Source organism: Seriola lalandi, unplaced genomic scaffold (assembly GCF_002814215.2).
Source record: "Seriola lalandi dorsalis isolate HSWRI2012SDOR001 ecotype SW California unplaced genomic scaffold, Sedor1 jcf7180002054330, whole genome shotgun sequence".
Lineage (NCBI taxonomy): Eukaryota > Metazoa > Chordata > Actinopteri > Carangiformes > Carangidae > Seriola > Seriola lalandi.
In genome coordinates, this window is record NW_019524883.1 from 19,479 (window position 1) to 46,294 (window position 26,816).

A 26,816-nucleotide genomic window follows, 5' to 3' on the forward strand; every position below is an offset into this window, starting at 1 on the left:
TCTCTCTACTCTGTAATTTAAGTCCAGTTGCAGTGTTAATACCCACAGAGTCCATGGCATGAATTATTTCTACACTACTGAATATATACTGTTATTACACAATCAGAGCTGCAGTATTTTCAGTGTTTGGGATCTAAAATACATCCCTCAGATGCTCAGCACACTTCCATATTAAAATGTGGCTCATCCATCACTGTGAAAATAATTAGATTCAGGCCCGAGAGAAATAAACCAGCAGACAACAGAGACAGTTTGGAGCATCTGCATTTTATGCCCGTATTTAAAAACACTAGCAAGCAGACATGACAGACATTATTTACGGATCATTCATGTCAGGCTTTCACTGCAGGAGCAGCGATTTGCCCAAAAGCTTAGTCAGTGCAGTGATAATTGATGCTGACTTTGTGAACGTGCCAGTGATCAGCACGGGCTGCTGTGATGAAAGGGTTAATAAACACACAAGCAGGAATGTAAGGAATATGTTCACTTTTATTTTCAAGTCTTTTGCATGTACTTTCACATCAAACAGGAACTGGCATTTTCAACTTCCCTACATGTCCATTATGTGAACATGAGAAACACAGTGGAGATACAAACCCGTTACTGTGCAACAATATCGCCAGACATGCGTAAAGCCTCTGCACCTTATGATTTATGAGAATATATATTTTTCTAATGTATAATGAAATAATATGTGTTAATCTGTATGTGTAATGGGTTAATATTCTTGAGTCTCCTGCATACATTTATTTAAGCAAATTTAGAAATGGTGTCTGGAGCCTTTTAAAATAATAGTTCAACATTTTGGGAACCACTCTGGCAGAGAGCTAGATGGGAGGATTGATGCCACTGTCATATCTGTCCATCTGTCTCTAAAGCTCACTAATTAGCAAGTTAAATCTCATTTGTTTGATCCAAACAAAAACCAAAGTGTTAAAATGTAAATTTGCTGTTTTACAGGGGACTACGTGCCAGACAATTTCTTTCTAATTAGTGAGCTGTTAGAGGTGCCGGTGTGTGTGTGTGTGTGTGTGTGTGTGTGTGTGTGTTGGACAGAGCAAGGCTAGCTGTTTCCACCTGTTTCCAGTCTTTGTGCTAAGCTAACAGTCTCCTGGCTGCAGCCTTATATTCACTCTACAGAAGTGAGCGTGGAGTCTTCTCATCTCAGTCCAGCGAAATAAAAGCGAATAAGTGTATTTCCCAAAATTACGAACTATTTGATTGAATTGATGGGTTTTTTTTAACTTAACAGACGACATATAAATATTGGTGTAATAAAAACAAATAAAAGTCTGACACGGACCAAGAGGAATCTCACTCCTGAAGGAAGAAACACAAGGAGAAAAAAAAGCAAAAAGACAATCACACATCTATCATTGAAATTCAGGTGTTGGTCTCGATGCGTGTTACACTCGGTGGGACTTGTTGGCTTTCATGATGAACCAGAGTCCTGTGACAACTCCAATCAACCCCAGGATCACACCACACACACACACTGATGTCTCCACAGTCTGCCGGTCTGTTTGTTCTTCAGCCTCTGTGAAAGAACACACACACAAACACACACAGATACAGTAGATAGCATAAACATTTCTGTGAAATGAGCTTTGAAAGGTGATACCAGTCCAAATGTTTTTTGGTTAAATTTCTTGACATGTTCTTGGTAGCACGAGAGCAGCAACAGTTATATCTCATTAGGGGAAAAAGGCAAGGGATGTGCAGTCTTGCTAGAAGGGAAATGACATCACCGGTCTCCAGACAGCATGAATCATGGTGCAACATCTTCACTCTTTAGTTCTCCTGTTTGACACTAAAAACATCCACTGACCAATTCATAGCTGGGACTCATAATGACTTACCCCAGAACCTGGAGAGAGGCGCCTGCAGGCTGATGTGGCCCACGCTGCAGGAGTAGATGTCGTTCTCCCGCGGGGTGAATTTCAGGTAGGATGCGGTGCGGAAGCTGAAGTCGCTGTTGGAGTAGTACTTAGTCCGGCTGATGTCACTCCGGTCCACCAGCTGCCCATTCCTGGTCCAGGTGATGTTGACCTCAGGCGGATGGAAGTCGTTGACAAAGCAGATGAGGGTGTTGGGGACCCCGAGCTCCATGTCCTGCTTCGGGTAGATCATGGAGGTAGGACTGACTGCGGATGAATGGGTGGATGGTTGACACAGACAGATAGTTACACTACATGACTTATTATTATTCCAATTCATCCTAAAGGTGCTGCTTCTCCACACCAAATGTATGGTCTTTGCTTTGTGCACGGGGGTACAAACTGATGCCACAAAGTTGGAAGCACAGTATTGGCTAAAATAACACTGTATGCTTTTGCATTTAGATTTGAGCTGCCTCAGGGATTGGACAAACCACAATGCAAAAATACGACATTTACTGTATTTTAATTGTGTTGAAAAATATATTTAACATGGAATTCTTTCTTGATAAGGAGTCAAATGTCAAATCATGGGCTGTGGCTTGAATCATCCCAAAACAGCAAAATACACAAAAACTTTTTCGACGTTTGACATTGTCAATGCAACATTTCTGTTGTGTTTGACAAGTTTCCACTGGGGCTGATACGACTATAAAATAAAAGATATCACAGAATACAAAGATAACTTTAGTGCAAATCATAGCAGAACCAGAGGAAGACTGCCAGAGACACACATACCTCGCAGTATCATGGAGCGCTTGCTAATGAACGGAAACTCCCCAGTGAAGAGCTACATAATAAACAGTGACAGTGACACCTTCACCTGCACTGACAATACAAGCATGATTATACACCCAGAGAGGTTAATTGCAGCTCACAGGGATTTTCCCTGCTGGTACCTGTTCTTCTCTTAAGAATTCACACCACAACAATCTTCTCATTAACTTGTGTTTAATAACCCCGCTTACTGATGCTCCCATTAGACCACAGTTGTTTGATTGACTTTTGTGACTGGGAGGAGGCAATAATCTGGTCTGGGTTTTGGAACAATGAAGTGAGCGGCGATATTCTTGATGTTTACGAATGTTTACTGTGGTCTTTTCATTTAACAGCTTTAATGTACATCAAACAGGGATCAGAGCCCCACAGCCCTGAGCCTCACAGATTCAGATACATTTTTGTAAACAGTCAGATTATCAGTAAAAACTAAAAAATAATTCCAAAAGAGAAACTCAGTGATTCAGCTTCCTCACCTATGACCTCTGGGGGACTATTTTCTCTCTTTATGGCACGTGGGATGTTGTACTTGCAGGTACCCAGGGACACGTATGTGTCTTCGGCCAGTCCGGGATCAGGGGTCCACTGGTCCGCAAACTCTGGGAGCCGTGGAACTGCCTGATAGGTGACAGGGTCAACGTAGAGGAGCTGATCACCGTCGAATTCAATATCATACTGGCCATCGCCCACCACGTCCCTTTGACAGAAGGTCAAGAAGCGAAGCAAGTGTTTGCCTGCAGGAAATACATATAGCATGACATACTGGTGTTCACAACCTGCAGTCAAGTTGGTTAAAATAGTGAGCTTTGAGAGTAAATTTGGTGTCTATGCTCGAGGTAAATATGGCCTGATATCTCAAATAATGTGGAGAACTGACACCAGACGCCATCCGAGTCGCTGCTGAAATTTTGGCTGTGCAGTTTTTGGCTCCATCAGCCGCACTGGCAGGTAACCAACCATGATGGTTTCTGTTGTAAAAATCTAGCTGGCTGGAGAAATCGTTAAATGGAAGAAGATAGGGACGTTTTAGAATCCAGAGCCAAACAGAAAAACTTACCTGGACTGTGTTTTGGAACACAAATAAGTAGCAGTACTGGGAACAGATTCCTTGCCATGTTGTATTTCAGGTGCTATAAACATCATGTCAACCTGGGCAGGTTTCGCTGCCTGTAGCTCCTCCCTCCTAAACATCACTATTGGATTTATATTTTAGTGGCACTTCCTTAATACAGGAACCAATCAAGGCTTGTAACTCAGTGACAACAACGTTTCCACCTTTAAAAAACACTGACGGAAGGTGCAACTCAGATTTTACCACGCCTCGCCGCTGCCACCTACTGGACAAAGGTGGTAACTACAACTTTTACTAAAAAAAAAAGTTTAGTTATTCATTTGTGTTTTTAAGCTATTGTTTTTTTATGAATCATTTAATTAATAAAACTTTAATGATAAACTTTAATTATAAAATATTCAAATTACAGTGATGGAAAACAGAAAAGCAGCATTTTAGTTGGAACTGGAAACAAATGTTTTTGTATTTCTGGTTTTATATGACTTAAGAATTAATTTAGGGCTGCAACCAACAATTATATTAAACATTTCAACAATTTGAACATAACAATGAATAAATTAACTTGACCAATATCACTGAATTTGCTTTTTCTTTTTTTTTTTTGATTAATTAATAATTTTGTTGATTAAATGCCAGAATATATTGAAACTGCTCTTTGCCCACAGACAGGTGTCTTTTTTTCTGCTCAAAGCAGCAAAAGTTATTCTTGCTTGAGAAAATGACTAAAATGCTTCATCAGTTTTCAAATAGTTGCAGATATTTTCTCTTGATGCCTTAATCAATGAATGGACTACTCTTAAGACGATTATGAAAACTGTTCCAACTCTGTTGATCAACAATCGCAGGTTTTAAAACATAAAGTCAAACTATCAATCTCCCACTGACCCCAGACAAAAGTCGAACTCTTTCTACAGAAGAGAATAGTTTAATAAACACAGTCGTCAAATGAAAAGTATGTTTCTGAGAGGCAGCAACCTGCTTGACCAGGGGCAGCAACGCTGATGTGAATGCTCTTCAGGAAACAACTTAGACAGTTAGCTGGAATTAGAAATAATTACGTGTAAAAAAAAAGAAAGACAGAAAAAAGGAAACAATGTAACTCAAAAAAAAAGAAAAGAAAAGAAAGAAAGAAAGACTGAACAGCAGAAATACAAGTTTGTGCAACAGCAAATACAATTTAAATATATACAAGCATATCTTCTTTCACTGAACATTCAACAACAGCTTTAACTATGCATGGACTATGAGTATACTTTCCTGTCTCTCTGAAGGAAACTTGTAGCATTATCCATCTTCAGTTTGTTCAGTCAACTCGTTGTTCCAGTAAGTGCAGAGCAGCTTAAAGACTTCTTCTATGAAACCTTCACTGAGTTTTCAAGTGCTACAGATGTCTTCAAGACACAGTAATGCAATACTTCACAGGTTAAGGAGATTAATGTGGGAATGAGAAACCTGCACTGTGATCTGATAACATTCAGCAGTCTGTGTTCAGTCTGTGTTCTTCAGAGACTGATGCACACTTAAGTTACTGTTTGATATGATGAGGAGAAATGTTGAGAACAATATCAAAGCCGAACTGTAAGAACTGATTCCAAAATACTGAAGACAGACAGTACTTCCATTAGTGTCGCGTTTATAAGACCGGTCAGTCTTAAAATGGCTGGTGGGATTTTGAGGGAATAGTGCAGCCATAAAAATACAATACAAATATGTAAGGTAACTGCAAACTTTGTGATTACAGTATGTTTAACCATTTCTATACTGTACTATAAACCCACCATGTTTTCATGCAGGCTGTAAAACAGACTGCAGCATGAAGCTCAATGTCAAACTGAGGAGAACGATGTATGTAAACAGAACTGTCATAATCCAGAACTCAAACTCAAGTTGTAACCAACTTCGAATTTTAACCTGAACATGGCAGAAAAACATAGGTTTGCTTTTATTTACTGCTCAATAAACCTGTGAACATGAGAAGGAAACTCAGAGCTCCTTAAAAACACTGTATTTTAATCTGTTTGTTATTAACAATCTGGATCGTTAAGGCCGACTCCGGGGGTTGGTCTAAAATTAAGTGTGGCAGAAGTCCAGATGTTAGAAAAAGCAAGGCTTATGACCGAAGGGTTGCTGGTTGAAATTCCAGTAACATCTGAGGAAATGTGGGTGAGGAAAACAAATAAATAAAGACTCTTCCATTCCCTCACCAGAGGACACGGCGTGAGGCCAGCCAAAGCAGATTTGGAGTAAGGCCCATCTTTCCACATCCTGTTCTTTTTTTTTTTCTTTTCTTTTAGTACTCCACTTCCCTCTTTGGGGGATCACCATAAAATTCTTCTTTATAAAAGAAACATAAATTTGTACAAGTATTTACAAAGGGGAGGAGGGGGGAAACCAAGGCATTTAGTGTTTGGGTTCTACATTTATCCACAGAGACTTTGTTTCACATCCCTCAGTCCCACATTCAAAACATTTTACGAGTCCACGTGAAGTGTGTTTTTTTTTTTTGTTTCCATGGTGTCTAATATCTCAGCCAACTACTGTTTCAGGGTGTGTTGCGTCCTGGGCCAGCCCAAATCCCTGAGTTATTAGTGTTTTCACTCTTAGCCAGTGCTAAGGATCTCAACCCGAGTCTGAATCGCTGGTGTCTGAGGATGAGGAAGAGGAGGATGAGGATGATGAGTCGGAGCTGGAGCTGCTGCCACTGAGGCGTGAGGGCTGGGCGTTCGTCTCTACAGCGCTGGGCTTCTCCACTGAGGAGAGAAGAGTCGGTTACAGTAAATTAGATTTGTACAGCTGTACCAGGTAGAGATGAAAAAGAGAAGGTTGTAAAATATCTTATGCGACATGAAAGGTGTGAGGAGACAGTACAGACAGTGAGGATGTATGAGCTCACCTTTAGGTTTCGTAGGTTTCTTGACAGAGTTGAGTTGTCCGCTGACATCTTGCAGCCTCCTCTCCAGCTCCCGCCGCTTCTCCAGAGTCAGCTCCTCTTTGGACTTACCAACGCTGCCTTTCTTTGCTGCTGCTGCTGCTGCTGCTAGTAAAAAGATAACAAGGCTGTAAAACGCCTGGCATCCACATGGTAATGCAGTGACCTATGTATTAGTGTATTAGTGTATTTGTGTAAATGAGCTACAATTACTGTTTATAAAGTGTTAGGGAGTGGAGTGGTTCGGGAGCACTGGGGACAGACATCTGGAGGTAGTATACACCAAATGCATCAATAATAACAGTTTGGTCTACAAAATATTATAAAAATGTGAGAAATGCACATTAAAATATTTTTATGAATGCTTTCAAAATGCTCGTTTTGTCAACCAACAGTCGAAAAGCCAGAGGTATCCAGTTTACTGTCACATACGAAAAAGAAAAGAAACAAATGGTTTCATTAAAATGTTGGCACGAGGAAGAGTTTGGAATTTTTGCTTGAAAAGTGACGATTAACAAATTCAAATCTATTTTCTGTGTATAGATGAGTCAGCTCTATCAGCTGAGACCAACAGAGCTGAAGTACAAGTTGCATCTTCATTCTGACATGTTTCCCTGATTAGCCCATTTGGCTTTTTTTTTTAAATTAGGTAATTAGTTTAGAACAAGTAGCTACTACTGTCATCGATGTGGGAAGCTTAGCTTCCTGACATGTCATTGATTAAATCAGTGGTTCTTAAACTTTCTCTAGCGTGCCCCCCTTCAGAAGCAGAACGGTGTCCAAACCCCCGCCCCCAATTTTTATCAATCATTAACAATGATAGGGGAAGCAACTAAAAGAAAAAGAACCTCTATATGAATCAAATTCATTCAACTTCCACTCCAGGTTTTTCCCCTGGTCATCCACGCCCACCTCCTGCTGCTCTGTGGACCCTGCTCCCAAGATTGAGAACCACTGGAATAAATGCTTTATGCATCGTGCACTGTGTTGCAACGCAGCACATACTAACTTGGCAAATTCATAATTCAAACTTTCCACATTGCTGTATTGGTCTTGAGGAACTTATCCAGCAGCGTTTACTCAGGAGGAAAACTAGCCCTTCATTCACTGAGCCACAGAGTGAGGAGAGATGAATAAAAGATGTGGGTGCAGAACCAAAGTCAAGTGCGTTAACTGGCTGAAAGAAATGACATTACATGCCTGTCAAATTGGTGTAACACTGTGGTGACATTTTTATTTCTTCAGCAGTCCAGTCAGGGGAAAAAACCCAATTCTGATATCAAAGTGTAGAACTGTTGGTGTGCATTCAATCTTGAACACTGACAAAAAAGCAGCCAGACCCTCCATCATACAGTCATTACACGATTGTCTTCATGTTTGTTCTGCCATGTTATAATCTTACATGCTGTTTGTATTATTGTAACTCAACAACTGGCCGAGGGACAACACTTGAAAATTAGTCTTTTGGCTATAAAATCTAAATGGAAAAAATATATATACTGCTTAAAAGGGTTGGCAGATCTGGGCTGTGTTTTAATCAACACACCACAAACTGTAAAAGTCATGTGTTAACCATTACTGACTCGCATTTGAAATAAACAAAAAAAATTAGTGGCTTAGTGCTCTGCTTTACAAAGCTCAGCTGCTGTGAGATGGACTGAACCGTTATTTTGTTCTTTCTATGTCGAGTGACGTTGATGCATCTGAACCAACCACAGTGAAATTCAGTGGCAGTTAAGTACTTGCAGTTCTGGTGCATTTTTACTGTCCAAAAGTCTGCACTTTAGCTAAGTGCTGCCCCCAAGTGCTGGCCTACAAGACAATCCTCATTCACATGCTAGGTACTGATTTTATCCCTGTATTGTATCAGTAATTCTAATTACATGTAAATGAGTGCAAGGATACAAACCAATGTGTGTTTTGGTGGACGTTTCATTTACCTAGCTCGCCGTACGGCTTACGAGGCTTCTTCCTCAGACAGGTCATGACGTAACGCTCCAGCTCTTTCAGTGTCGATGGCTTGAGCGTTTCAAAGTCAATCTCAATCTCCTCTGGGTTGGTGTCCCGCAGCGACGGCTCCCTGGACTGAATGATGTGGACCACACGACCCAGCTTCTCCCCCGGTAACTTGTTGATGTCGAGGCTCAGCTGGCGCTTTTCGTCATACGTCATGGGCACGATCTCCTCCTCTTCCTCTGAGTCGTAGTGCGGCAGCATGGAAGGTGCCACTGGGGGGTAGAACGGCTTCTTTGTGGTCCTGAAGAATTGAGAGGAACAGACAACATCGGGACAAATGCCAATATTATCAGCTGCTTGACATACAGAACAAAAATCTGAGATACAACATTATATATATATTTTTAAATCTCTAAATTAAAGCGAAGGCGAGATAAAGCTATACGGTTACTGGTAAGGTGGGTAATTATTTTACTACTAACTTGCTGTTCTTGTTGCTCTTCTTCCCCTGGCCTTTCTTTGGCTGGGAGCCACCTGCTTTGGCAGATTTGCTCTTCAGTATCTTGCCGGGCATCTTCCATTCCTCAGAGCCAGCTCTGCTTCTGCTGCCCCGACTTTTCTTCTCCAACTTCTTCTTTTTCTTCTTCTCCTTTTTTTCCTTCTTCTCTTTCTTCTTCTTGGGCTTGACGATGGGGCCTTGAGAGAGGGCAGCCAGCTGCTCGTGCATGGCTCGGAGCTGTGAGAAAGTTACATTTCTTTAAAAAAAAAATGATCACTGTGCAAACCATTTTTGCTTCCACATGAAACCTGTTGGAATAAAGTCAGCTGGATTAAGAAAGAGAGCTGGAGGTACTTACTTGTGTGCACACCTGGTCCTGTAACTCAGCCAACCGGTGCGCTCGCTCTTCCTCACTGTCTGAGGTGGGGCTGCTCTCACTCTCTTCACTCTCGCTGCTGGGCTCACTCTCGGAGGTGGAGGAAGATGAGGACGAGGAGGAGGAAGAAGAGGAGGAAGAGGATGTTGGGTGGCCACTCATTGACAGGGTCGTATGGTCCATATGTGGTTCATCTGGCATCTTGGCAAAACGGAACTCAAACACATCCTGGAGCACAAACGAAAAAAACAAACCAAAGAGTAAATTAACAATTAAAAGACTTTTCTCACAGTCTGTATTTTTTTTTGCTGCATTTTCATTCACTCTGAATATTTGAAGCAGATTTAGACGGTGAAATTCACCTGCAGCTTCCGTGCCATGCCCACAACATCATGGTCAGGTGGGTTGTACTTGTAGCAGTTGGAGAACATGAGTCTGACATCACTAGCAAACTGCTGAGCATCCCTGTATTCACGACAGTCCATCTTCCTCTGATGAAGAAATGGGACAGGACAATTTTAGTGCTTCAAAAAGAGGAAGTTTTTCCCTTTTTTTTTTTTTTTACATTTCTTTATTATTAATGACTCAAGCACCAACATCTGTGTTTGTCAGCATGTTTTATTTTACAATCCACCATTAAGAAGTTTTAAAGAACATCACTTTACTATGTAATCAGCAGCACAGCAGGAGCAATATTCTTTTCAAGAGTTATAAGTACATGAGACGTCACCTTGATGGTGCTGAGGTCCATGGGACACTTGATGATATCGTGATAGTCATGAAGTCCGAGCGCAGCTGCATCCACGGGTGTGTAGAAAGGCCAGGCGTACGCAGCATGTTTCTTTGATAACATGTCTTTCAGTAAACCGCTGCAGTACCTCAGCTGCGGGCTGAGTTTGCCCTTCTTCGAGGGCTGAGCCTGGACAGAATCAGGCAAGTCCTTCTTGGGGGGTTTGATGGGGCGTCCGCTGCCGACTCTTCGACCAGCATTAGCCATCATTGGCTGTAGAAGGACGGGACCTCCAGAGCTCCTGACCAGACCCATACCAGGTGGAGTATCTAAGCTCATGCCCCCCATGGAGGAGACGGTGTGCATGGACGTGTCGTGGACTTGGCCCCCGTGTCCTCCTTTCCCTAGACCCACCATGTGTGTTGCTCCAGACATGCCCACACCAGATATCCCCACAGTCAAGCCCATGGTGGATGGAGTGGTGGTGTCTGCCTTTCGTTTTACACCTTTCTTCTACAGAGAGAAATAAAGTGGTCGGATGTCACTATGCTAATAATAATAATATACAATTATTACTCTTGCAAGTCAAGATTAGATTTCTTAAAAAACTGAATGTACTAAATATTTTAGGGGTTCTTTGCATAAGGCAAAATTAAAAAAACATCTATTGAATATGCTAAAACCCTAAACTAACTACTCTTGTTGTCATTATGTTATTGTATGTGCAGCAGGAGGCAGCCACTTCAGAGATTTCTACACCAATGATAATCAGTATCATGCTTTGCTGTATGTACCTTGGTCGTAGGCTGTGTAGGGGGCAGGCCCATGATGTTGGCCGGAGGCAGGCTTTTGGTCAGCACAGTCTGGGGAGAGTTGGCTAACATGGACTCCCCCGTGTCCGAGGAAGAAGGGGAGTAGGCCGACTGCGACACTGCTGGCACCTGCTGAGCCCTCAATGCTGGGAGATACAGTAAAGTCAACTTTAGCAAGCTACAGAAGTAAAACTCTGCTACAGATTGAAAAATGAACACCAAATATTTGGGAGGCAGCGTATTGTCACTGGAGACGTTCAACTGGAAATATAAGACAGAAAATGTGTGTTCACAGCAGAAAACTCCAGAATACATCTGAAGATTTCCAGTGGTAAATGAATACAACAACTCTGTAAATAATTTCAAATACTGTAAGACTTTGTCACTAACTCACTGTTAGATTTACGACCTCTTCCCTTGTTGTTTTTGCTTCGGGGAGCTGGAGGAGGAAGCTCAACTTCCTCCTGCGGCATCTGGGCCACCTTCTGGAGAAAGATCTTCTCTAGGGACTGGGCCATCAGTACAATGTCGTCTGTCGGCTAACCAAGAAAACATTTTATAACACATTAGTACAACTAAAAGAAGCTATAACTGCTTAATTAAAAAACAATGCATTTCAATTTAAATATATGAATTACTGTAGCTCAGATTACTTGATTTGACTTTATTGGTCCTGTAATTCTTATGATTAATTCATGTGGCAGCTGATGAAAATGTCAATATAATTTTTATGACGTAAAAATACCAAACATTTGGGGGATACAACTTCATAAATGCTTGCAACATGTGTTATTACATGTCATTACTTATGACATTTTATAAAGGAAATGAATAACAACAAAAAAAAAATTAATGGAAGAAATACATGATGAAAATGATCCTCTGTTGCACCCGTAGTTGGTACCACTAAGCTAAAGACACTTGATGTAGACACATCATGGAATCACCCTCATCTGTAAACATTTCTCATGTGCCGTTTACCTCCCAACAGCGGATGATTGCAGTGTAGATCCATTACCAAATTATAAAATCCATTATAAAATGTAGATGCATTACCAAATGGATCTACACTGCATTTTTGAAAGGCAGCACAAGGATGCTGCAGTCACTCGTTTCCTCATTAACTGTCCTTCTAAAGCACATACAGGTACAACAGGAGGTACAACACATGCAGGTCAGCAGGTAATCTGTTATTATTTAGGACAGGGGAGTGTCTCAGACAGGTTTCTGTTTGAAAATTGTTAGATGAAGCCTTCATGTTAAGAAAAGGGTCTGGGCCTGGATCATCAATAAAGACTGTTACGTCAGTTAAAAGTTGAAACAAATCTACACTTTCGTTTTTCACCCCTCAACTGGGTCAGTGAAAAGCTGCAGACACTTACTGTATTTCAAACCCCCAACACATATTTTCAAGGTAAACATAGGCCTTGTGCTTTATAACCCTCCTGTTATCCCTGCTGTGCTAAGTCCCACCTGATACCAAGTCACATCATGAGAGTATTTGCATTTTGCGAGGAAAGAGTAAGGGAGAAATTAAAAAGAAGAGAAAAACATCTGTTTTTTTAAATCTTTTCACCTACCTTGTTGTAAATGTAGCAGTTGGTGAACATTGTGTTGAAGTCCTGTATGCACTCACTTGCACTGCGGTAGAAGTTGTTCTCCAGACGCTTTTTTATGGTCCCCATGTCCATGGGTTGTTTGATAATTTTATGGTAATCCTGAAAAAGAATGAGAGATAAAAGTTTTTTTTTTTTTCCTTTTTTATTAAAACAAAAAACAGAACGCTTCTTTCCAACATAGTTTAAAAAACTGTTTTGTTTATTTTAACATCTTGAGACACACAAGGGGATTTTAGAAAGCTGTCAACTAGCCAAACTGAAAATCAAAAATTAACAAACTATCAGAAGGAAAATCAATTAGGGGATTTTTCCTTCATCATCTGAGCCTTGGCACTACCATGAATTGCAGAAACATGAGTACAGCTCATCAACTTGAAAGTGAAAGTAGAAAGTGAAATTAGAAGGTGAAAGTCTGTCTGTTAAAGCCCCCCTGTTTAACCCACCGGTAGGTTAAGCCTGTAGGCATCCACAGGCTCATGGAAAGGCCAGGCAAAGTGGTGCCTCCACAGAGACTTCATCAAGGTCTTCTGCAGGTACTGCAGCTGGTTGGTCATGCGGCTTGGCCGGCTGGGATCCTTGACTGGGGGCTGTGGTGGGATGGGGGGGCCCTGGGGCATCGTGTGCGGCAGAGAGGGGCTCTCAAAGTCCTCGTACAGCAGGGAGGGCTTGCGAATGCGCTTGCCCGAGCTGCTATGTTGGTCCATCCCGCCACCAGACAACCCGACCAGGGAGCTGAAGTGAAGGACACCGAAAGGCCAGAGGATGGAAAAAGATAACAAGAGATTTTATGATGAAAGTTTAATAAAAAAGGAGAACAACGAATCCATCAGTGTGTGGGAATTCAAAGACACACAATGTCCACACACAGCGAGAAAGAAACGCCTGCTAGTGAAGGAAATGGTCATAACTGTGCTGCATGACTTTTTCAACCTTGATTGATGCAACCATGGATTCACCGATCTGCCATCCACTAGAACAATGGCACGCACTCATGGAAAATCCGCTAATGTCAAACGGTGCAGCTTATACATGCTTCATTCACATAACCCATATGACCAATGAAACCACAGCTCTGCCTCCTGGTCAGCTCAACATCATCTAGGAAACTAGGCCTCTATCAACAGGCTGCTACTTTTAGCACAGACATGGGAACCGCCATCACATGGGTCCTCGCCACCTAAAAAACAAACATTAACTTCTAATAAGGCTGGGTAATAAGACCACCAAAACTAAATAAACATCATATATTATCACATTTAGCTCACATGAACACATGAAACAGCTTTATTTTAAAAACTGTGGCTCATAAGTATATTATGAATCAAGGGAAAAATAGGCTTAGACATAGCACTAATTCCAAACCTGTAACTGGTAATTCAAGGAAATATATTACTCTCTCATGATAAAGCTACAACAACTAGTCAATCCACACATGACACAAAAAATAAATACTTGCTAGCCCTGCACTTTTCTGTGTAAAACTGTCAGCTCTGGTTTCTTCCCTTACATAAAGGAATGAATGTTTTTAATACTCCTGCCTATACCTGTGACTGACGCGCTGTGGTCTTACAGTTGCAGGTGAGAAAAGGAAGACTGAAAATGCTCTACAAGTCCCACAATCTTCAGTCTTGGCTGTGGTGCAACAAAACTACACAGAGCATGTTCTACGTAACAGAGGTCTCTCAGTGCATGTAGTCAAAGACCCACTAAGCAGAGCACATGAACCAGATTTAGAAAAGTTAAATCTCACCCCAGTTCAGGACACACACCTGCTCCACTGACACACAACCTGCAGCAAAGCCTGTGAGCTGATTTTCTACATCAATCAGAATCCCAGCAACACAAAGAATGGCTCAACCGCATTTGTTTAAAGAAAAACATGAGCCATTGTGTAATGAATACATTACAATATAAACTTTCAGTCACCTTATATTTTAGCTTTATGGATTATTTATCAAGTAATGCAATTGTAAATTAACTTGAAATAAAAGTGTGAATTAAAATGTTTTGTGACTCTTTACTGGAAATGACCTAGATCTTGATCAATAAAATTGTTGATAAAATCTATAAGTGACTTGTGCACCTGTGTTCAACAAAATACAAATTTAGGATCTGTTAAATACAATTGTCCTCTATAGAGTTATGAGATTATGTCCAATAAAATTCAAAGTCATAAACTTTTGCCAAAATGCGAGATACACCAACAAATCACAAGCGTAATAATGATACTTGGAAACCATAAGAATCATACCGAGCTTTATATTCTATGACCTAATGGTTTATAATTAGAAAACACTTGCACAACTCCATGACTGTAACAAATGTGGCTTTGTTTTTTTTTTTTTGTTTTTTTTCAATCTGCATTGAATCAACTTCTGCTTACACTTAAATGCACCATTACTGATACAACAGAACCTACTACAAACCATCTTTACCATTTAATCCAAGCGGTGAAAGAAAAACCAGACCCTTGCATTTGCAATCCAACAGCTGAGGATCGCGTGGTTTGGACGCCCCGCCCTCACTGTTTGTAAACACTGCCTCACAATGACAGAAACCAAAGACGGACAGCGATTTTCTGTCAAAAATTTAAAAAAAAAAAGCAAAACCACGAAGCCTTTCCTCATCGGCGCTGCTTCATAAAAAGATCGGAACATTAACCGGTCAGTCGATTCCTCTCATTTTGCTCCAGCACACAGACAGTTCGACGTTTGCTAACCGAGTGCTAGCTCCCGTCACCGGACCGCACACAATGCCTGACAAAGCTATCTGAGCGCTGCCACCTTTGTGCATGTTAAAATCTGAGTGTAGCTGCATAAGGAACACGGTATTTTACTACGAGATACTTAATGTGATAGTCTCATGAGCCGCGGGATTAGCGTTAGCAGGGTGTCTGAGCAATGAATGACAGAGAGCCGGCGGGAGCAGCCGGCTGACCCAGCCGGTGGGGCTGCAACTGGCATTTGTTTCCCCGATGCCGGCTCACCTATGAAGCTAAAAGCTAAAATAAACTAGTCCAGACATTTAGCAACATTTAAGCAGATATTCAGCAAGTCGTGAGATATTCTGTTGTAAAAGCGAAGAAAATCGGTGTGTGTCTTCAGACAAGCTAGCGTTGTTATGGGGAGGCTAACGGTAACAGTAACGTAGCAAGATGACATCTAACGTTAGTCCACCTTCATGGGCGCTGCGGCGCCAACAAACCGTCAGTTTGAATAAAAATGCTGCGGACATTACCTGTCGTGAGGCGGGTTGACGGCCGCTTCCATCGGGCTGAAGGCGGATATTAGTACGATCCAATTTTTCCACCTCTGTTGACGCTGCACTTCCACGGAAATGCCACTGAGCTCCTCCGCAATGAAATGGCGCCTCTACGCTTCCGTTTGACCCTATATAAACCCACCACGTGGCAGTTTTGCGTATTTCCTGTCACGTGCGTGCTGAGTCTGCTCTCTGATTGGCTGTCAGCAGACGTCTGTCCAGCAGAGCACACGCCCCTCATTCCACGGTCGGTACATCTTGTTCTCTGTCATGTATTTTTGAATACAATAGGAGCAGGCGTCGCACTGCGTTAAATTGCTCTCGTTGTTAGACTTTTGCACCATAGTAACCACAAATACTTTAATCTTTAATCTGACAGACGAATGTCCTTCTATCTACAGGGAATGGTGTTATGATGTGTCTATGTTATCTGCAGTATCTGGGCTGCTGATGCAGGACTTCTCTGCCTTATAGAATACCTTCGGATTACCTTTTGGTAACTCTTCGTATTTTTATGGACAGTATGAGACTGAATATTATTTTGGCCTGGGTCATATGTGTGGACAATCAGAGAGATGAAAACAAAGTTGGATTACCAACCAGGCAAAGTGGCCAACTGCCCAGAAGCTGTGTCAAGGAATGAACACAGAAAACCTCAGGCAAGGTTAATATTATTCCATCATAGCAGAACTGAAAGGCAACCAATAATCATTATCAATAAGTGTGACAGTTATTTTCTTCAAAAATCGGTTGATTGATCAGTGTATAACATGTCAGAAAATAGTCCCATTACTATTAATATATTCAAATTACTTAGCTTTGTGAGACCAACAGATAAAAACTCCCAAATTTTGTGTTCATTATCATACAAAACTAGGGGAACTGGCAAATATTCACATTTGAGAAGCTGGTACCAGTGAACTTGTTGTTTCTGGTTACCTGAGATGCCTGAGATACATGGCATGTATGTACCATCTATACATGTACCATGTATTGTCTCATGACATCCCAGGGGGTTAAACTGACAATGGCTGCACATGCTTTTTATGTGATATGATAATAGATATCTATTAGCTTTTTTAAAACAGAAACTATTATTGTCTATGCTTTCAAGAAAGACCCTTTGACAGAATTTAACTATAAGTGTAGCCACCACCTCAAACCCAAATCTTTCAAACCCCAAACTTGATGACTTCAGGGTTTGTTTCTTAAAAATGGTAAACCTCAGTCCTGAGCCGTTTTCACCTTACCTTCACATGTAAAATTGGTGGAGTGCCCCTTTACATGCAAGCAATGTTAAAAAGTGATAAAACAGTGCCCCAAATGATTTCTTCCAAGATATGAAAAATAATATACAAAAAACATTTCCATAAAAGCAGAAAGCAACAACTCGTGTGCAAAAATGATAATTTTTCCATAAAATTAACTTTCACAGAGATTTATTGTATCTCTAAGTAGGCACAAAGGAATGAATAGGTTAAGTTATTTACATAGCAAAAGCACAATCAACAAATATTTGACCAATATGAGAAATATTTACAGCTATTAAATTTAGAAAACAATAAACCTTAAATACTGCAATATAAAATATCTAAAGTCTAGCTGATTCATCTCTTCTACATCTACGTTTGCAACATGTATGAAGCAATACACTCGTACATGAACTGAAGGGTTGGTGGTTCGATCCTTGGCTCCTTCGGTCTTCGTGTCAACATTTCTTGCCCATGTGTCGTGGGGCAACCCTGTGCCAGTAGCTCCCTAACATAAGTGGGTGTGTGAATCAAAGGCAAATTGAAAAGTGATATGTACAAAAGCATTTATTAAATACATCCATTTAAGATGATTCCCAATCACACCCATTGAGATCTGGACTTGGGCATTATGAAGATATATTCCATGGGACAATTTTAATTTGTCCACCATCTGAGATTTTGCCCTACCATTTACACAATGGTAGCCCCCCCCCCCCTCACACTGTATCCGTGGTTGCTTCAGACCATTGTGGGCAATCATGCAACTCGATGCTTTGTGGAAATATTGACTTTCTATGATTTTTGAATCATGTGTTTCATTACTAGAAAAGGCAGAAATAGACAGTCACGTCTGATTATTTGATGCATAAACAGAATTTTGATGAGAATGTGAACTACATTTTGATATACAGAATGTGCATATCACAATATAAATTTAAATGTATTGTGTTTGAAGATTGTGTCTGTATCGCCCTGTCCAAATGGGCCCATTCTTCCAGGAGCAGTTGGGGGTCGGACGCCTAGCTCAGGGGTTGCTGATTGAAGGATACAATCTATTTTTCCAGTTAGTTTTTTTACATCCTGGAATTCCGGAGTAGAGATTTCTGGTACAACTTCACCTATTTCCAAGGTGCATGGAGAAGGGAAAAAGTCTTAAAGGGTCAAAACTCTACCAATACTTGTAGTTAAAAGTATGGTCTCACAATATAGTTAAATATAGTGCAAGTGGAGCTGGAGTTTTGACCCTTTAAGTCCGAACTTTTAATCAGCAACCCTCCTGGAACTCGACTTCTAGGCTTGAGGGCAAACCACCGCCCCAACGCATCACTGTGCATCATTCCTCTCCTCTTCTTTACGGTGAAAGCTCATGTTCTGCTTTTTCACCAGTTCAGCATAAAGGCCTTGTTTGTTCAGCAGCTCACCATGACTTCCCTCCTCCTTCACCATGCCCTCACTGAGGACAATTATATGATTGGCCTTCTCCACAACACTCATCTTGTTGGATATCAGCAGCACAGAGCAGTTGTTGGATTGGTTCAACAAAGCTTGGTGGACCTGTTAAGTACAAGCATGACTTGGTGTTACATGCAGAAAAGAGTTGTAAATTAATGAGCGAAAATTTGAGAAACAAAAGAATTTCCTACCTGGTATTCATTCTCTGTGTCCAAGTCACTGGTGGCGTTATCCAGTATCAGGATTTTGGGACGTCTGATTAAAGCTCTAGCAATTGCAATGCGCTGTCTCTGGCCTCCGGACACCTGGCCTCCCTTCTCTCCAGCATCTATGCAACAGAAGGACGTTTTTTTATTGTGTTTATGTACATCCTTGAGGAATAGTAAGTGTCTTGCATTAGGCAAGACCACAAGGCTGAAATGCTGTTGGATTCTAGAGCACTTAATTAAATTCATAAGCCGTTCCACTAGTGTCAGCAGGATTTCTGCAGGGTTCATATAGTTAAATATCAGGCCTTGTGTAAGATCTTTTTAATACCACATAGAATCCAATTGAATAACCATAATGTGGCCCAGAATGATTTACTACTGATTTACACATTTTTTCAGTACTTCTCAGCAGTATATAACAATAATCTTTTATGACATAATCCATTTAAGTAAACTGACCTGATGGATGGATTAACCAATTAAAAAAATATGAATGCAATTAGTTCATTAAGTTTTTGCTAATACTTGCCTATTATGGTACAAGGGTCCTAGTTACTGTAGCTAGCAGGAGTGAGTGCGCTTGCTATAGCTGTGTTAGCACAGACTGTGAACAGCCTGCAATCTAATACAAAAACATTTTATAACTAATATTACTCCCTATGCCAAGCAAGAGAAAATATTTAAGATATTTATAAATTAAATTTAAGACTTTAATAGCTTCTAAGGTCTTTTTTGAGGAAACTAAATTCCAATACATTTTCGACTAATAAGAAAAGTTATTACAAATTCTTCCAGAAAGTCAAAATAACCCCTGTGAAGAACTCACACACTCCAGGAGAGACTCTTCTAGTTGCTAGACTTTGTGGGACAAACCTGTGTCGTATTTATTTGGAAGTTCCAGGATGAATTCGTGGGCACTAGCCAGCTTGGCAGCCTTGTGCATCTCCTCATCAGAGGCGTCTCTGCAGCCGTACTTGATGTTCTCCCGGACAGAGCGAGCAAACAGCACACAATCCTGGCTCACTACAGCCATCTATAAACAGGACGAAGAGGAAACATCAGTGGCAGACTAATTGTCACAGCTGAGTAGGAAATTTCAATGAACTGTGATTCACCTTCCCTATATCATCATCCCTGTACAGCTCTGGGCTAATTTAAATGCACAATTTACTTACATATTTGCCATCTTAAATCTTAGTCAATTTTTCCAGTATAAAGACCTAATAAACCCCTTCTACCTCACCTGCATAGGTAGTGGTTTAGAAAGTATTTTAAATCTGTATGTTCAGATAAACAGTACAGTAGTTAAAAAGGGTTGGATGGTAAAATTCTGCAAATCATCTTCAACATCCCAAAGAAAAGGTCCCGAAAGATTAAAAGCTCCTTGCAGTCTTTACTGTTCATTCTTGTGCTCAATTTAAGTCAAATTATATATCAATGTCAGCTAAATGCTTAAAAGTTTCTCATGCAAAATGCAAAACATACTGACTGCTTAGTACACATGTTAACCACCCACCTTGTCATGTAGGTACTGGTCTGCGTAGCTTTGCAGTGGTTTCTCATCCAGCAGGATCTCCCCTGCTTGGGGCTGGTAAAACCTCTCCAGCAGCTTGACGCAGGTGGACTTCCCTGATCTGTTAAGTCCCACAAGGGCAGTGATTTGGCCTGGTTTTAGCTCCAGAGACACATCCTGGTGGAATGGAGGATATGTTAAATTGGTAGAGAGTCATATGTGATTAAGATCAATTTTAATTTACACATAATAAAAGCACAGGAAATACGCACACACCTTAAGCACAAGATTGTTTTCTTCTGTGCTGCCAGAATAGGAAAATCTAACATTTTTGAACTGAATGTGTCCCTTAAGATTTTCAGGGGCCAAGGTGCCATCTGGCGGTACTTGAGGTTTCCGATCCAAATACTCAAAGATCTTTTCAGAGGCACCTATTGCCTTCTTCACCTCAGGGTAATAACGCATGACAGCCTGGAAGGGAAGTAGGAGTGAAAGTTGAGCAAAACTGGGAACTGACGGTGGGATACTTTGAACAACACAACTAGCTGGCTCTTGGCCTGTGGCTCACCTCAACTGCAGAAGCAAACTGTAGCTCATAAAGGACGAATGACACCAGGTCTCCACTGCTAACGGTGCCCCTGGTCACAAGAGTCCCTCCATAGTACAGAATGAACACCTTCAGGGCCAAAGTGGTCATCTGAGGGAACATAAAAACTGCTTTTATTCACATTAAAGGGACTGAGTGAAAAGGAAAGTTTCAATTCTTTAAAATAGCCAGTGACACTACAGACACTACACTCACAGATAAAAACAAGCAAAGAAATAATTGCAAATACTTTATGACACAGGTCAGTATTCAACTCACGCTGTTGGCCCAGGTAGATGCTGCATAGGCCGCTGCTTCCTTTTTATTAAGGGCGTAAGTGTCCTCCAGCCGCCGTCTGTACCTCTCTGTCTCACCATCCTCGTTGGCGAAACTCCTCACCGTCTTCATGCAGGAGAAGGTCTCTGTGGCCACCTGGTTGGCTTTAGCCAGTGACTCCTGAACCTTTACAGCCATAGTCTGAAACATGGACAGACGTCAGAAATAGACACAAGTCACTTCAGAGAAAAATCATCTTTGACTTATTTATTGTTGAAACTGATCATTTTTATGCTCAGGGTATTTTTGTGATAATAATTGTAGTGATTCAAGGAGGTGTTGTTCATTAAAGAGTATGGGGAATTTGGGGGAACTCATCTTTACCTGGTGGAAGTGTCCAGTGAGTTCGGGTATGACCCATATGATGGGCAGTCCCATGCAAGTGAGTAGGGTCATTTTCCATGACTGGCTCACCATGAAGAACAAGAGGAAGGCAAAACGTGCTGTGTACCACATCACGAGACTTAGTTTCTCACTCAGTGCCTCGCTCATATCGTTGGTATCCGTGGTAATGCGAGACACCAGTTCACCTGAGATAAGAGTCGTACATCAGTGTGTGTTCAACATGTTGTTCAAATCATTTACATTCCTGGTTTATAAATCTGGTATTTTTTTTGGCCTTGATAAAAATAAAAGCAAATCCCATAAGTGTGGAGGAAAAACAGGTTGAGGATTTATTCTCGATGACCTACTTAAAGATAACTTTGTGTTGGCACAGTCGTATGCACAGTGTGTACATGACTCACCTGTTGATGTAGCATCAAAGAAAGCAATCTCCTGTTTCAGCACAGCCTGGAAGACAACTCCCTGCACGGAGGTGTGTATGCGGCTCATGGTGACGTTGTACATGAGGTCACACACAAACTCAAGCACAGCACTGAAACATACAACAGAGGACACATTACAGTGTAAAGTACACAAAGAAATCAGTACAAGGATATTATTACACTATCATCTCAAGTGGAAAAACATGTTTTCTTAATAAGTTATCCTTAAAGAGAAATATGTAGAAAGAAATCATTATTTTAATTCTTCCTCTCAACCCAAAGTTGGTGTTTTTAATGTAAAAATTTAAAAGCATATAAAATCTGAAAATGGAGCCACGACTCAATTATTTATTTATATCATTGATAACATTTTATTTAAAATGAAATAAATCTGAATCTAATATAAAATACCATTATTGAAAGTTATGCCAGACAGATTTCGTATTTTCCATCTTTAATGGAAAGAGAACACATAAAGATTTGAGATATTGACAATTTTTGAAAAGTCTGACTTTAGCAAATTTCAATATTTTACAAACTTAGAACCAGTAATGAGTGAACTTCCTTGATACAAAGGTTTCATTACCTGGCAATGGTCATTAATGTCATGACTGTGATGGCCTCTGTGAATGCATCAGGTGCTTCTTCATTTATGATCCAGTCAGCCACGCGACCAGTGTACTGAGGAATAGCCATCTCACCTGAGATCAGGAGATCACATCGTCACAATATTAATCTTTGGTGAAGAAAGACTGTCAATCTAATTGCTGTTAGATTGACCTAAAGAGTCAACAGAGACAGAGGAGTGGATATATAACTGGTTGTTGTTGTCTACAGCTGAAGCAGCCACTTAGACTTTTGCACATTCCTAATTGCCAACTGGTATAATTTCATTTTATTGACATCTATTATTATCAATTATACTATTGGGTATTAGGTTATTAAGTTAACTGGCAAGTGCCAGATGAAAAATATGTTCCTAACCTCTACTTTAATTTAAAAGAAATCAGGTGTGCCGTCACACATAGTTATAAGAGTTAACTTTGAATAAGCTGTACTCTTAATTAATACCGCCTACTTTGAGTAAAGCTGCTGACAACACAGAAATAGTAGTTGCATGATAGCACTACATAGCACATCATTTAAATTAAGATGATGTCTCACTTACCATAAGAAGAGAGGACCACCAGAGACAACACTGCAACAAAGCGCCAGAGATAGGGCCTCATGTATCCCATCAGTCTCTGCAGAGAGGCACCAGTGTCATCTTTGGGCTCCTCAGACGGCGACTTCGTGAACAGAGATGAGACGTATCGACCCCAGGAGAGCAAAAGAGATGACACATATCGGCTCCAGTAGAGCCAGGCCACTACTGTCACAACATAACCCTGTAACACCTGCAAAAGAATTACAGGTTTAATAGACATAAATCAAATACTGCTTCACATGGCAAATGTTAAGATCAAGAGAAAATGCATCAAAAATAACTAATAGCTTTCTTGTTTCCAAAAATTGGTTTGTATGTGAACAGAGTAAACATTTCTCATGCTCTTCAGACTGGTTTGGTTTTGGTTTCAGTCTTGTTCCTGTTCCAGGCCCTGTAGCAACAAAATCTCAACCATAATAAGTAATTTGATCTTTCTGTGACTGGCTATATAATCTTGTTTGTCAAACAAACATTGTCATAAATATACAAATAAAGTGATTAAATTCCACTTCTCTCTAAAACAATAACACTGAAAAAAAGCCCCTGTATCTTAACACATCTTAATAGACTAAACAGAGCACACAGCAGATTAACCATGTATGGAATAATTGTCCAATACTTTGTTTCACAAACGCAAACATCAGATTCTCTTATCTACCTGAATACTTTGGGGGTTTTGTTTTGATGGCTGACCAGACTAATTAAGAAATGATAAAACAACCCTTAATGGCCGACAGGTAGATGTGGCCAACCAGTAAGCAAAAGGTTGCTGGGTGCTAGTATGAGCTAGGAGCAGCACCTGAAGGTGGTGGTTGCTGTAAGGTGCAAGGTGCTGTAAGTTCCTGTTGTGCAGCAGAATGCCTCTGTCAGTCTGGAGGAAGGAGAGGTCATTTTATGTACTTTACACTGTTAGGTACTAACAATGCACTGTATTTTATAAACTCATTACAGGTTTTGTTTGTAAAGTCTTAATATGCAAATTAACCAGTAATTATAATTTTCCCTCTGAATTGTGGTAAAGCAAAACTACTCGTAACAAATACTTATGTAAAGCACACATGCCTAAACTGTACTTCACTACAGTATTTGAATAAATGTAAATGTGTAGTTCATTTCTGCCAGTTCATGTGATCACTTTCTGTTTATCATTTCATTTCCTGGTTTGGATTGTGGGTGAAATACCTGTTAGCAGCTGAACTGGAGGACTAACATTTCAGACCTTTTCACCAGCATGTGAAAATACACCATGTTCTGAGACCAACAAAGCATCATGGGCCTTGTTCTGGATCTGTCACCCCCAGTAACATACTAACATGTCTAGAAATGTGTTAAGAAAAGTAGTGTGTTCTTCTGTATCAGTGTGATCAACCGTACGACAGATCATGGTTTCAAACACACTAGTATAACAACCAACAAAACGCAGCCACCCACCCTTTCCCATGAGTGCCACCCCCACAGTTCCTCCACGACCGGCTGCCCCAGCGCCCAGAGAAGAGTGGTGTACGCTGGGAAGCTGAAGCAAAGGACCCCTAAGCTCTGGAGCCCCTGAAAGCTCCTCATCCACGGCAGGCTCCCAGGGTAGGTGAGGATGAGGAGGACAAAGAAGCAGGCCCGGATCGCTGCTCCTCCCCATAGGGTGAAGAAAGGATGGGAGAGGAGGAGAGGTGAGAGCTGTGCCAGGCCGATGGCTTGCAGCACACACACATCCAGGCACACGAAGAGCAGGGGGGTGAAGTAGCTCATTTTCTGCATAATGCACAGGTTCTGCAAATATAAAGTTACAGGTGGGGTCATTGGCAGGTTATTCAACACTCACATCAGTACTCAAAACTAAAACACGGATTATCTGTGGCCTGAAAACATGTAGAATACAGCTTATCATTTTCATATCTACCCCTTCCTAAGTACATTAACCTATAATTTACACTAACATGACTTTAATTGGCAATGGTGAGAATAGAAGTAACTTTCTGTTTGCTGCAGATGGTGTGATGCGTTTACTTTCATTTTCACCTACACTGCTGATTTCTCTGAAACGGTTTGACAGTGATCCTTCCACAAACACACACGTAGGAATTAGCTTAACACATAAAACCACAATATTACTATTCGTATTATTAAGTCACAGTCTATGCTAACCTACAGTAAATACAGCAACGTTAGCTCGCCACGTTTAACTAGTGTCAGTACAGCTGTTGTAAATCCGACTTACGTTTCCTTTCGACGACACAAGTTTGCTTGATATTTGCCTGAGAGCTTGAAACGAGTCTGATATTATTCTCGACAGGTAAAAACTGTCAGTGAAAAGAAGAAGCTCCTGACCGGCCACCAACCAACACGTCGAGCGAGCCACGACGGTTCAGACTGAAACCGAAAGTACGTTAACTATTTATATTCTTTTACAATGGAAAGTCCCTTTTATGGCTATCTCTCTTCCACAGTGGTGGCTGAAGTGTTACGGGGGGATTTGCTGCGAGTAGAACCGTATTTTATTGTAAATCCTGCTGTCATAAACTTCTTCAAGTAAAACAAAGATTATATGTGTTACTTTTAATACAGCAGCACTGTGATATGATCTGCGTGGTTGGTCTCAACCTGGACCAAATCCAAACCGTCCGACAGCGACACCGTGTGGCGAAGAGCTGAAACTGCAGGAGCTTTATTCGTTTATCACATGAAATAAAAATAATAAATACGATAATAATGACTTGTAAATTCCTGAAGAAATTTTGAATGTGCCTGCTGTTTTGGTTCGTATCCATCAAACAAGTTTCAGTCTCTACAGAAGACTTTACTTTGAGTTTCATTCATGTTGTAGAGAATTATCCTAACTCTGACGTCAGTCCCTGCAGGTGTCCCTCAAAAAGCTCTTTGAAACTGTGAGGACTGGACAAAGTGACCTCACAATGACGTTCCCCACAGCCATAGCAAGACATGTACATACACATGTACATGCCCTAACAGAAGCTGATCTGCAATAAAGCTACTGTGACTTCTTTTATACTTATAGTACTTATTAGTGTGAATGCCACAGCATTCACACTAATAAGTATGCAGGATAGTAATATATGCCTTCAATTGCATTTGTTATTGTATTGCAGGCACATAATAAATGGTAGGCTATGTTTGCCTTGCTGCAAAAACAATGTCCTATATAACCTAACAGTATAAATTATAATGTAATCTCTTCTGCCTAAGGTTTATTAACCTCTTAAATGTAAAATTAAACAGTAGTTTTTCTTATTCATATTGTCACAGCCTTACTTATTTTGATTCTTTATTTTTTATGTAATCTCTCTCTGTTTATATGTCAGTCTTATCTGAATATTAAACAAACACTGTTAAAGGTTTTTGGGACCAAACCATGACTCACCGAGCTGGTGTACAAAAGGATTTCTTTTTTAAATGCCATTGCAGCATAGCAGGATTAACCTGTTAGAGTGGCTCAGGACAAAACCCTACTGTTTATCCTCTATTTACATCACTATCACCACCATCTCCCATCTGCCAGCAGTGCACACAGCA

General features: G+C 40.7%; 3 protein-coding genes across 5 annotated transcripts; all 3 read right to left on the reverse strand.

Annotated features, from left to right (window-relative positions):
* Window positions 1–471: 471 nt before the first annotated feature.
* Window positions 472–3,921, reverse strand: LOC111655662 (H-2 class II histocompatibility antigen, A-U alpha chain-like). Its single transcript, XM_023407138.2, has 4 exons — window positions 3,772–3,921; window positions 3,191–3,448; window positions 1,860–2,144; window positions 472–1,537 (listed from the first exon to the last, which is right to left on the reverse strand). The coding sequence occupies exons 1-4, from the start codon at window positions 3,827–3,829 to the stop codon at window positions 1,407–1,409; spliced, it is 732 nt and encodes a 243-aa protein (XP_023262906.1). The 5' UTR covers window positions 3,830–3,921; the 3' UTR covers window positions 472–1,406.
* A 765-nt stretch (window positions 3,922–4,686) lies between these two features.
* Window positions 4,687–16,058, reverse strand: brd2b (bromodomain containing 2b). 3 transcript variants are annotated; one of them, XM_023407199.2, is made up of 12 exons: window positions 15,945–16,058; window positions 13,151–13,439; window positions 12,669–12,806; window positions 11,483–11,627; window positions 11,071–11,234; window positions 10,277–10,789; window positions 9,909–10,037; window positions 9,529–9,774; window positions 9,154–9,407; window positions 8,656–8,972; window positions 6,680–6,817; window positions 4,687–6,536 (listed from the first exon to the last, which is right to left on the reverse strand). In XM_023407199.2, the coding sequence occupies exons 1-12, from the start codon at window positions 15,974–15,976 to the stop codon at window positions 6,406–6,408; spliced, it is 2,496 nt and encodes an 831-aa protein (XP_023262967.1). In that variant the 5' UTR covers window positions 15,977–16,058; the 3' UTR covers window positions 4,687–6,405. The 3 variants fall into 3 exon arrangements, with proteins under 3 accessions (XP_023262967.1, XP_023262966.1, XP_023262965.1); XM_023407198.2 differs by having other exon boundaries at window positions 6,680–6,820; XM_023407197.2 differs by having other exon boundaries at window positions 6,680–6,823; window positions 15,945–16,052.
* A 1,332-nt stretch (window positions 16,059–17,390) lies between these two features.
* On the reverse strand, window positions 17,391–25,763 carry tap1 (transporter 1, ATP-binding cassette, sub-family B (MDR/TAP)). Its single transcript, XM_023407121.2, has 13 exons — window positions 25,504–25,763; window positions 24,723–25,055; window positions 23,253–23,481; window positions 22,671–22,785; window positions 22,064–22,194; window positions 21,642–21,847; window positions 21,261–21,458; window positions 20,964–21,092; window positions 20,672–20,866; window positions 20,399–20,572; window positions 19,756–19,915; window positions 18,865–19,001; window positions 17,391–18,775 (listed from the first exon to the last, which is right to left on the reverse strand). Exons 2-13 carry the CDS (start codon window positions 25,041–25,043, stop codon window positions 18,545–18,547), a joined length of 2,226 nt encoding a protein of 741 aa, XP_023262889.1. The 5' UTR covers window positions 25,044–25,055; window positions 25,504–25,763; the 3' UTR covers window positions 17,391–18,544.
* Between the last annotated feature and the right edge of the window lie 1,053 nt (window positions 25,764–26,816).